Source organism: Microplitis mediator, chromosome 4 (genome assembly GCF_029852145.1).
Source record: "Microplitis mediator isolate UGA2020A chromosome 4, iyMicMedi2.1, whole genome shotgun sequence".
Lineage (NCBI taxonomy): Eukaryota > Metazoa > Arthropoda > Insecta > Hymenoptera > Braconidae > Microplitis > Microplitis mediator.
In genome coordinates, this window is record NC_079972.1 from 1,327,682 (window position 1) to 1,339,839 (window position 12,158).

General features: G+C 36.5%; 1 protein-coding gene across 1 annotated transcript; it reads left to right on the forward strand.

Moving 5' to 3' along the window:
* Window positions 1-4,846: 4,846 nt before the first annotated feature.
* On the forward strand, window positions 4,847-6,025 carry LOC130666899 (uncharacterized). Its single transcript, XM_057468224.1, has one exon. The coding sequence runs from the start codon at window positions 4,847-4,849 to the stop codon at window positions 6,023-6,025; it is 1,179 nt and encodes a 392-aa protein (XP_057324207.1).
* Window positions 6,026-12,158: the final 6,133 nt, after the last annotated feature.

Genomic DNA, 12,158 nt, shown 5'->3' on the forward strand with positions numbered 1-12,158 from the left:
TTTCATTCTCTTAATTGATTTGATAGTACATGCATAGCAATTTTTTGTTAGTATAACAAAAGACGGCATAACAGAAAAATATGTTTTAATAACAAATGAATTTTTTTCATACCGATGCCGAAAGTTCGTATTCTGTCCCTAATTTGCGGGATGAAAGTGTTACATTCTAGTCCGACTTACAAAATTAAAAAAAAAAGATAATCGCTATATTCTTTCCCAGCTTAATATAAAAAAATAATTATATTTTTTCCCGGCTGTCAAACTTCATTGACACGTTCAACCTAACCCAAACTAATCCGTTGCGTACGTGTTTACAATGTCATATGTAAAGTAAAATTAAAATTGTATGGTATTGTAATTACTTAGTGTTATGATGTTTTTATAATGAAGTATATTTATAAATAAATTAATAGAAAAAATTATTTTGCTTAATGATTTGTCAAAAAATTCAGTTAAATAATTTTGAGAATTAAATTAGGATGACTTACTCACTTTCCATCAAGTACATACTTTTTACTTCTTCTATAATTGAAATAAAAGTCTGATAACTGAAAATTGAAATGAAAACATCTGTCATAAATTAAAACATAATCATTTAAAGACTTTATTTATTTTATTGAAAAACAAAAAGTACAATTATAATTTTTGTTAATTAATGAGAGTAAATTAAGTACAATAAATAACATAAATAAAATAAATAATCAAGAAACACTAGATAATTGAGTTACTTTTAATGAATTGAGAAAAATTAAAAAAATGGTAACGATAATGAGATCATGAATCTTATTCTTTCTCGTCTTTTTTATCATGATAATAATTATTAATTATAAGATTATCAATCTTACATTTTTCAAATTTTACTTAATTTTATTTTGAAGGGACTCAAAATCATTGATTCTATTGTCTCCGTCATTACATTTTCATTATTGGGCTGTTTTACTGGATTATTTTTCAATCGTTTAGGCGGTGGTTGAACGAAGTTAGCGCTTCTTGGTAAATTATCAGTATTGGAGGTGATTGATGTAGAGCTGTGTGTTTCTTTTGAATGTTTAGTTGTCGTGTTTAAATCCAAATCATTTGAATTTTTACTTCCTGAAGGTCGAATTTGAATATTAGAATTTTATACCTGAAAACTCAATTGCGTCAGCAGCAATCTTGCCCAATATCACCAAGAATATTTCAGCAATTATGCTGATATAAGTTTTATTGTTTATTATTTCAAATGTCAGCTCGACAACAAAGATATCGTAAACAACGTTTAAAAGTAAACATTTTTAGACCAGAAAACGTGTTTACGTGATAAACAGCAACTTTTTCAAATGTTAGTAGTTGTAGCAGTAGTAGTAGGAGTAAAAAAAATTGCCACAATATATTAAAGAATATTCCAGCAATTATGCCGATAAAAGTTTATTATTTATTGTTTAAAATGTCAACTCGATAACAAAGTTATCGTAAACAGTTTGAAAAATGCAATACTGAAGAAGAAAAATATCTAATAATATTTGCTCCAATGTTTAGTCGCAAACTATAAAATTTTTTTAAAATGAATATTATATTGTTTGCCTGATCCATAACATATCAGCTCTAGATTGAATGATGATGTTCATGCTAATGAAGTACCAGTTAATATGTAATTCGATAAACTATGAATTTTGTAATATCGAATAATGATTTATTAGTTTTTAGTCTTTAGTGAAACTTTCATGCTCTTAATTGATTTGATAGTACACGCATAGCAATTTTTTGTTAGTATAACAAAAGACGGTATAAAAGAAAAATATGTTTCAATAACAAATGAATTTATTAAAGATAACAAATCGATTAGTTCATTTAACAATATGGACTAAGTTGCAATAAAAAATCAGTTTGAATAACCTACATGTCAATCTGTTGTCTGAACAAAATGGTGACACGACCGATGATCCGTGGACAATTGATCCGCGACAATTGATCCTTGCGACGATTGATCCGTCGATAAAATGCGTGTAACTTGAAAAATTACGCCCTTTTTTTACTAATTTGTGTGTGAGTATATTTTTTATGTTACACGCACACAAAATTTGTGAAAAAAGGGCGTAATTTTTCATGTTACACGCATTTTATCGACGGATCAATCGTCGCAAGGATCAATCGTCGCAAGGATCAATTGTCGCGGATCAATTGTCGCGGATCAATTGTCCTCGGATCATTTGTTACGTAACCGAACAAAATCGCTTTGGGGTCGTAAGAAATGAATTTATTGCAAGAACGAAATTGTTTCGTTATCATTACTTATTCGTTTTCGTTGTCGTAACAGAATCAATTTGCTAATTTAACGAACGAAATTTGTTATGATAGCTTATCACTTTAATTATATTTGTTATTATATTTTCTGCATGTACATAAGAGATTTCCACGTATATAGTCACTCATCACATTATCTCTGGAACCATAAGACATATAGATTTGAAATTTAGTAGGAATATTCTTTCCACCAAGTAGAGGTCAGCTAAGAACGGATTTTACGAAATTCCGTCCGCAAGAAGAGTTGCGGGGACAATACTTAAAAAAAATTCACATTTTTAAACTATGTCTCTTATAGGTATAAAACAGCCAGGATATTCTTTTGTGCGGGAGCGTTGAGAAATTAAAAAAAATTTGTATCTTCCAATCTACAGCTTTTAAAACTCTGAAACTTGGCCAGAATTTTTTTTTTTTGCTTCTTGAATTTAGTAAGAACTAATTTTATGATATTCCACTCCTAGAGGGCTGTGCGGGGGCGTCAAGTATTTGAAAATTTATATTTTCTAATCTATAGCTTTTGGAACTCTGAAATTTTGCCAGAATATCTTTTTGGCATGTTAAGAACTGTCAAGAACTGATTTTGTGAAATCCCACTGACAAAGGGCAAAGTTGGGGAGTTAAAAATGAAAACAATTTTTAACTATTACTCTATAGCTTCTGCAGGTTTGAAATAAATTAAATTGTCTCAGCCCTAAATATCTCAGGAAATGCCCAAACACAGCTCCTGTTAAAAGCAGAACTCAAAATTCCAATTAAAAAGTATACAATTTACTGGATAGTAACTGAATAAATTCCTTATACAAGGAACTTTGTAATAACGATATAAATTAACATTCAATCATGTAATGTTTTTTAATACAAAATTTGTTTGATAGTCTAGTCAACGAGTGCTTTTTTGGTCAACTTTTTTCAGCAGTCTCTTTATAATTAATGTTATTTTTAATATTGGTAGTTGTTTAAATCTCCCGCTCTCAGTTATTACTTTCTCACCGTCGATATCTTATCGCCCGCATTACCGATCAGTCATCCACTATAGGCGGCTCCGCTAGTCGCGTTCTCATACAAAAGACCGCTGGAGTGGGGATGAAGAAGACGGATGTGCTGTCTCTCTGACTTTTCAACGCTCTCTCTCACTCATTCAGTTACAGTGATTTCTTGGCTGACGCCTCGTGCTCTCATAAATCTTACCGTAATATCCTCATCTTTTGCGATCTCATTAAAGTTCTCAGTGCTTTTACTTCATAATAATTCATAGTAATTATATTTTGCATTATTTTTGTTCTCATTTTTTATCTCAGTATTATTTTTGCATTAATTAGTCTCACCTCGTGTACCGGCATTTTCGCGCCTCGACGCCATCTTGGCCACGCGTTGATCGCGAGTGTAATTCTCATTAAATAAACATTTATAATATTAAATAATTACAAGTCTCATAATAAACAATTCTCATAAAGTGTATATATTGTAAATAAAATATTTATAGTGTTTATTAATTAAAATCTCAGTGTAAAATAAATTTATTCATTGCCCGACAATGCACACACACCAGATCCTCTCATCTTCGCACTTAGTAATTAATTAGTTATCAATTATTTAAACATTTTTTTGGTCCTTTGAGCCGGATCGTGTGAATTGGTTGAATAAATTTATTTAAATTAAACTTTCTCAGTGACGCTAAGTGACCAGTGCAGTTTCATATTTTTCACTTCAACACAGGTGCATTGCGGAGTACCCTGGACGTGGTACTGCACTTGTGGAAATTAATTAAGGGACACAACAGTGCAAATTAATTAATGTGAAGTGTCTAGTGTATAAATTAATTCTCATCCATCAGCGTCTCTCATCTGCGTCCATTCGCAGCAGTTCTCAGCATCTCATCATCAAACAGCACTCTACTGTCAGTTTGTTCATTGTCTCATTGTAATTCTCAGGCTCACTTGAGTATTTTATTTTTTTGTGTGTCTCATTCATCTCATTTCCAGATATGGCTACCGTGTCTAACAGAATTGTGCTGCAGATGCACCACATCTCAATTTTCACCTCTGTTTCTGCATCCGCTAAAGCCGGTATAATAGAAACTCTCTCATTGCGTGGAGCCAACGCAAAGTTGAACCTTCTCACCGAGCACTGGAACAAGTTCACTGAAGACCACGAGAAATTATTCTCGTCGAAGACCGACGTGACGGTCGAACATAAATATTTCACCGACGGTTCGTTCAAAAAGGCCCTCAAGATGTTCCAAGAAGCTCAAGATGCTCAGCAGCAAACATCTCAGCAATAACAATTTTGCAGTTTTCAAGCAGCAGCTTTCATCTCATACGCCATCAGCCGTGCTCCAGATCACAAGCATGTGACATCTCGACCGACAGTGCTGTTGGCAACCGCACAAGCTCTCATCTCTCATCAATCAGGCTCGTCTGATTGTATCAGAGTTCTTATTGATCCCGGATCAGAACTTACTCTGATTTCTCAAGCTGCTGTTCGCACTTGCAGTCTCATCTCTCAGCCATGCAACATACCTTTGCAAGGAGTTGACAATATCTCATCAGGGAAAACCTCAGGCATGGTCTCATTCAAACTGCAGTCTATCATCTCATCAGAATACGCATACCTCAACGCACACATTCTCAAGAACATCACAGCGCAGATTCCATCAGTCTCAATCTCACCCACTCTTTGGTCTCATATTCAAGATTTAGAACTCGCTGACCCAGAATTCTACAAGTCTGGCAAAATTGACATTCTCATCGGCGCAGATTTCTACGGTCAAATTATACGACCAGGTCTCAAAGCAGGAAGTTCATCAGAACCGATCGCTATGCAAACCATGCTCGGCTGGACAATTCTCGGCCCAGTTCATGAACAATCTCATCATTCACCTAGACTGTCTCATCATATCATCTCAAATGCTCAACTGCACGACTCTCTCACCAAGTTCTGGGAACTTGAAGAAGTTCCAGAGTCCTGCAACGAAACTTTCACCGTCGAGGAAGCTGAGTGTGGAGCTCACTTCCTATCAACTCATTCTCGAGACGCATCAGGACGATACATCGTCCGTCTACCATTCAAATCATCATATCAGAAGCTAGGTGAATCTCGTCATATTGCGCAGCGCTGTCTCAACCGTCTCATGAAGCGTCTGTCTCAAGACCCGGAACTTCAAGGTCAATATACTGCTTTTCTCAACGAGTATGAATCACTCGGACACATGACTCGAGTCTCATCTACATTGCCTGAACCTTCTCATGTATATTATTTACCTCATCATTGCGTTGTTCGCGAAGACAGCGAAACCACCAAGTTGAGGGTCGTGTTCAATGGGTCAAGGAAGACATCATCAGCCAGCTCTCTCAATGATCACTTACATATCGGCCCAAGCCTGCAATCAAAGATTTGTGATGTACTGCTGAACCTCAGAAGTCACAGATTCATCTTCTTGACAGACATTGTTAAGATGTTTCGTCAAATTCTCATCCACCCTGATGACAGGGACTATCAGCGCATCCTCTGGACAGAGAATAGTCTCACTGTGGCTTATCAACTCAACACCGTCACATATGGCACTCGACCAGCACCATATCTTGCTGGCCGAGCTCTCAAACAACTTCTAATCGACGAAGGGTCTCAATATCCACTAGCAGTGGAACCGTTTCAAAAGGGCAGCTACGTCGACGATATCGGCGGTGGTGCCGACAATCTCAGCGATCTCAACGACATTGCAAATAATGTCGAGGAACTTTGAAACTTAGGCTGCTTTCCACTAGCTAAATGGAAAAGCAATCATCCTCAGTTCAGCAAAATCTCATCATCACTCAGTCCAGAAGATTCTCATTCATTCTCAGACCACATCTCAAAAATCTTGGGTCTCTCATGGAATTATCAAGAAGATGTTCTCACGTTTACTGGCAAGACTTCTCAGACTCTCAGCATCACCAAGCGCACCATCACCTCAGAGGCTGCTCAATTATTTGATCCTCTGGGTTTAATCTCACCAATAATTGTCAAGGCAAAAATTATCATACAGGACCTTTGGCTCGAAAGGTCGACTGGGATGATGCACTCTCACCAGAGCTAGTTCACCGATGGAAGACTTTCCGCGATGAACTTCCTCAACTCTCTCATCTCAGAATTCCTCGATGGATCAATCTCATCCCAAATTCATCTAGCATCGAGATTCACGGGTTTCTGGCGCATCTCAAGCTGCAATGTCTGCAGTAATTTATATCAGAGTCTGTCAACCTGGCGAACAGACTATCATTTCTCTCATCTGCTCAAAAACGAAAGTAGCACCACTCAAACGTCTCACAATTCCTCGACTCGAACTCTCAGCTGCATTATTGCTCTCAAAACTGGCATCTCATGTCTCATCGAAGCTTCAATTATCTCATGTTCCTACTTATCTGTAGACTGACTCATCAACAACACTTGCTTGGGTGACCAGTGAACCTACAAGATGGAAAGAATTCGTCAAGAATTGAGTTGAAGCGATCCAGCACCATTTTCCAGATGCACACTGGAGATACATCTCAGGAAAACAGAACCCGGCTGACTGTGCATCCAGGGGTCTAACAGCATCTCAGCTCATCAACCATCAGTTATGGTGGTCAGGACCCAGCTGGCTAGCTGATCCTCCCTCTCAGTGGCCATCTCATCATGTTCTCAGTTCAGCAGCAGATGAAATAGAGCAAGTAAACTCAGAAATGAGACCTTGCAAGTCTTATGTCTCTACTAGTCCACCTCTCATGCCACTATCATCTCTCATTCACTCATGGACTACACTCACAGCTCCACTACGTCGTACTGCAACAGTATTCAGAGCAATCTCATGTTTCAAAAAAGTACCTGGTTCAACACTCAGCATCTCACCTCTCACTCCTGCTGAATTACAATCAGCTCTCATCCATTGAATTAAATCAACGCAGCAGGAATATTTCTCATCAGAAATCTCAGCATTATCTCAAGGCAATACTTTCAAGAAATCTCACTGTTTCACCCGTCTCACCGCATTCATCGATCAAGCTGGCGTAATCAGAGTCGGTGGACGTCTTCAAAATTCATCATTGGATGCTGACAGCAAGCATCCAGCAATCCTTCCCAAGGATTGTAGGCTCTCACGTCTCATCATCTCAGACTCTCATCTACGCACTTTGCACGGAGGTACCCAACTTACCTTATCTCATGTTCGCAAGAAGTGTTGGATAATTGGTGGACGAGCTCCAATTAAAAACTTCATCCATCGCTGTCTCACCTGCGCACGAATGCGGGGAGTCAGATCTCAACAACTCATGGGTCAACTTCCATCTCATCGGGTCTCACCATCTCTCGTCTTCGAGAAAACTGGAGTCGATTACACCGGTCCAGTGTCTCTGAAGTTCTTTCAATGACGCGGTACTAGATGCTACAAAGGCTGGATCGCTGTCTTTGTCTGTCTCTCAACAACAGGCGTTCATTTGGAGGTTGTCACTGACAACTCCAGTGAAGGCTTTCTCAAGGCATTCCGCCGCTTCACTAGTCGACGGGGAATTTGCCGCACACTTCGAAGTGACTGTGGGACAAACTTCAAGGGTGCTGATCTCATTTTCAAGCAACTTCTCACCGGTGCTCTTAAGGAATCATCTCATCTCCAGCAGCATCTCGCCAATGACGGAACCCAGTGGTCATTTAACCCACCTGGGGCTCCTCATATGGAAGGAAAATGGGAAGCTGCAGTGAAATCAATAAAGTGTCATCTTCAGCGAACCATTGCTGATACCCTTCTCACCTACGAAGATTTCTCAACTTTCCTCATTCGAGTTGAAGCTGTTCTCAATTCTCGTCCTCTCAGCGCACTCTCAGAGGATCTGGACGATCTCACCGCTCTCACGCCCGGACATTTCATCCGTGGTGCTGCCATCAACACCATTCCGGAACCTAATCTCACTGCAATCTCAACCTCAAGGCTATCTCATCTGCAGCATATACAAGAACGCTTGCAGCATTTCTGGGACCGGTGGCCTACAGAATGCTTACAATCTCATCAATCGATCTCAAAATGAAACACCTCTCATCACGACATCACAGTTGCATCACTTGTTTTGCTCTCAGACGAGCGGTATCCCCCAACAAAATGGCCGCTCACCCGTGTCATCCAACTACATCCTGGTGCCGATGGTCTCATCAGAGTGGTCACTCTCAAAACTGCATCAACAACTCTCAAAAGGCCAATTAGCAAACTAGCGCTATTGTCAGTCTCATCGACCACGGAAGATTCTCAGAAATTGTCTCACTTCTCCAACGAGTAGGAGAAGGCGGGGAGAATGTTCAAATCTCCCGCGCTCAGTTATTCAATTCTCAACGTCGATATCTTATCGACCGTATCATCGATCCGTCATCTACAATAGGCGGCTCCGCTAGTCGCGTTCTCATATAAAAGACCGCTGGAGTGGGGATGAAGAAGTCGGATGCGCTGTCTCACTCACTCTTTTAACGCTCTCTCTCATTCACGTAGTTTACAGTTCTCATGGCTGACGTCTCGTGCTCTCATGAAATTTTTCTGTTATTATAAAATCTTTGGCTATCTCAGTAATTAAATCAGTGCATTTTGCTTGTAATAATTCATAGTAATTGTTCATTACATTATTTTTGCTCTCACAATTAATCTCAGTGTTTTTTGTATTTAATGAGTCTCACCTCGTGTACCGGCATAGTTGCCGCCAAGTCGCCATCTTGGCCACGTGTTGATCGCGAGTTTCAGTCTCATCAATTAAATATTACGTACATCAAATCAGAGCAAATCTCATCATAAATAAATCGCAAAGACTGTATATATTGTAAATAAAATATTTATAGTGTTGATTATTGAAATTTCAGTGTTAAAATAAATTTATTCACTACCCGCCAATTCACACACACCAGATCCTCTCATCCTCTCATCTTATAATTAATTCGATATTAATTATTTAAACAGTATACATCATTTTTTTAATATGTATCCTGTTCAAGTAATGAATATATCCATCAATTATCTTATTTGTCATCGTATATGATAAACTGAGTCAATTTTTTTAATGTATTTCTAAATAGCGTTGTGGTCTATCTTCTAGTGTCGTCAATAAATAAACATTCTGCTCGATGAACAAAAATAAATTATAATTATTTTAAACAATTTAATTCCTTGCATAGTATGAAATTATGGTTGGAGTTTTTACTTTGTATCCATAATTTCTATTTTAACATTCATGATGATTTAATATTAAACAGTCTGAAGTTCTTCAATCTACACGACCTGCTGCTAGCATATCGATTATTAATGATCCTGATAGTTTTCATGCTTTATTACTTCAATTGCGGATTAATATTGAGTCAACAGCAAGTAATGAAGTTAAAAAAAGCAAAGTACTAGAAGTTATCAAAACTTTATCATCTTCAAACATAGATTTGGCTGCGCCTAACCGACAACCATTGGTCACTTCTGGCACTTTGTCAATGTCAGCTATAAAAGGATTATCATTTTTCATGAGCCGATCTCGTGGACGTGGTAGGGGGCGAAGAGACAGAGTCATTGGACTTCCTGTGAGACCAATGACAAAAGTATCAAAAGTCTTTAAAAACTTGAAGGAAACTTCAAAAATAACTCAAATATTATCCATGATATTTACTGATAGGACCAAAATTAATCAAATTGTTCTTGGTAAAAAAAAAATAAACAAAGACGATTTAAATCATCTATTACCAAAAGCTATTTGTGACGGTTTAGCTAGCGAGATGATAGACGTCAATTTGATTGAAAAGTTTTTTGATTCTGATGCGTTTGAAACTTACACAACAATGATTGAAGCTAGAATAAAAAATGATGATTTCCAGTGCAACGTATGCAAATATGCCTTAAATTCCGATTATAGCATCAAGTGCGATCAGTGTTTATATTGGAGCCATTGGAAATGTTTTAATTTATCTGAAGAACCTCCGAATCTGTGGTTTTGTCCAGATTGTAACAAGGAATCATAAAATTGTTCTCCGATAAAAAGTAAAATTAAAAAAAAAATAATAAACAACATCGTTTAAAACCTAAATCTAATTCTTTGAACCTTTGTTTTCTAATGAAGCAATGAAAGCTTCAATATTTATTTATTGAAAATTATTTATAAGAGTTGGTTTATTACAATATTTTATCCTAAATTTATTCGAAAATAAATAAACTTTCATATTGAGCCCATAAAATTAAAAATGATACATTTTATTGGTTTATATAACGTTTTTTGCCTTTCCTCTAAAGTAATGAATTCTAATATAAGAAGCTATAACAGAGTACCCCCTAAGGACATCATCCATTTAATTAAATTTATATTTAATGACCTAATTATTAATTTACGCAATGATAATTATTACCTTTTTTTTTATTAATTTATGGAATTGTAATTAAACTAGGATGCATGCAAATAATTTTATAAGAAACTTACTTTTATTTCAGGTGATATTTCTACAAGTTTTGAAACTGATGAACGCCCAATTGTGATTATTCGAATGAGTAATAAATATTACTCAAGTTAATTAATTGAATCAATTAAAATTAATATTAAAATTGTTCATTTAAATTGAATAGTTATTATTGAAGTTAATTGAATTAATGATTAAGATTTAATATTAAAATTATTGATTTGAATTGAATAATAAATATTAAAGTTAATTAAATTAATATTAAAATTATTTATTTAAATTTACTAATTAATATAAAGTTAATTAAACAAATTGATTAAAATAAATATGAAAACTATTAATTCAAATGAAAAATTCGTATTAATGTTATTTAAAATGATTTATTTAAATTAAATAATTAATATAAAGTTAATTAAATTATTTATTCGAATTAATATTAAAATCATTTCTTTGACTTAAATTTAAACTTAGTAGCTTATTTCGCGCCTTTGTAGAACGTACTGTGCGCGTGCGCAAAGAAAATTTTTCAAATTCTCCCTATGCGCATGCGCAAAAGTAAGGAGTATCACAAGTAAGCACGGGTACGGTCAGATAACGGAGAATTTGGTAAATGACCCGTGCGCATGCGCTAAAATGGCCAAAAATGACCATTTTCCCGTGCCCCGTGCCCACACGGGAATGTGCCGTATTTAACTCTTGTGATAATTTACGTCGTTTTATATTCAAACTTTTTATACATCCTTCAACCGTGACCAAATCAGTAGTGTGGTGTTCGCTAAACCGATCTAATAATCATTGGTTTTAATCCATCGAAGAAACTGTGATTTTGTGTGGTAATGTAAAATAACCCCACTTTAAGGTTAGGTGGTCATGCTAAAACACATCCATCCCGAGGAAATTAACAACACAGACGTAGAGTTGGTGACTCCGTCTTCATCAACAAACAATCAACAAACTACTCCCGCAACACCTGTACCTAGAAAAAAGAGAGGAAGACCCTCCTTAGAGGAGCTGAGACTCCGAGAACGATCAAACTCCCTTGGGAATATCGACAAATTACTAAGCGGCATCAAAAGACCTAGAGATCTAACAGATTCTACGCCGGAGCCCACGCAAAACCCTAAGAAGCATCTAAGACGTCACAACTCCTCTCCTACAATCTCACCCACAAAACAAAGCTCCTCAAATATAAATATGGCCAATACCGAGGACTCACAAGCCTGTACGATAGAAATCCCAGAATTCTCGGAGACCTCCAACCAAGAGTCCTTTAAATGGATCGCAGAGCAATTTATTTGTTTATTTAAAACCAATCAATCTCAATTTTCTCAGATCAAAGGCTCTATCAAAGAATCATCGGACTCAATTCACAACCATCTTGAAACTCTGGAAAAAAAGTACTCTTCACTCTCTACGGAAGTGGAAGCCGTAAAAGCCCAACAGGAGGAGCTCAACAAACG

What these genes read in the sequence shown, in the direction of transcription:
- LOC130666899 (XM_057468224.1), top strand. Translation starts at nt 4,847, where the DNA reads ATGGTCTCATTCAAACTGCAGTCTATCATCTCATCAGAATACGCATAC.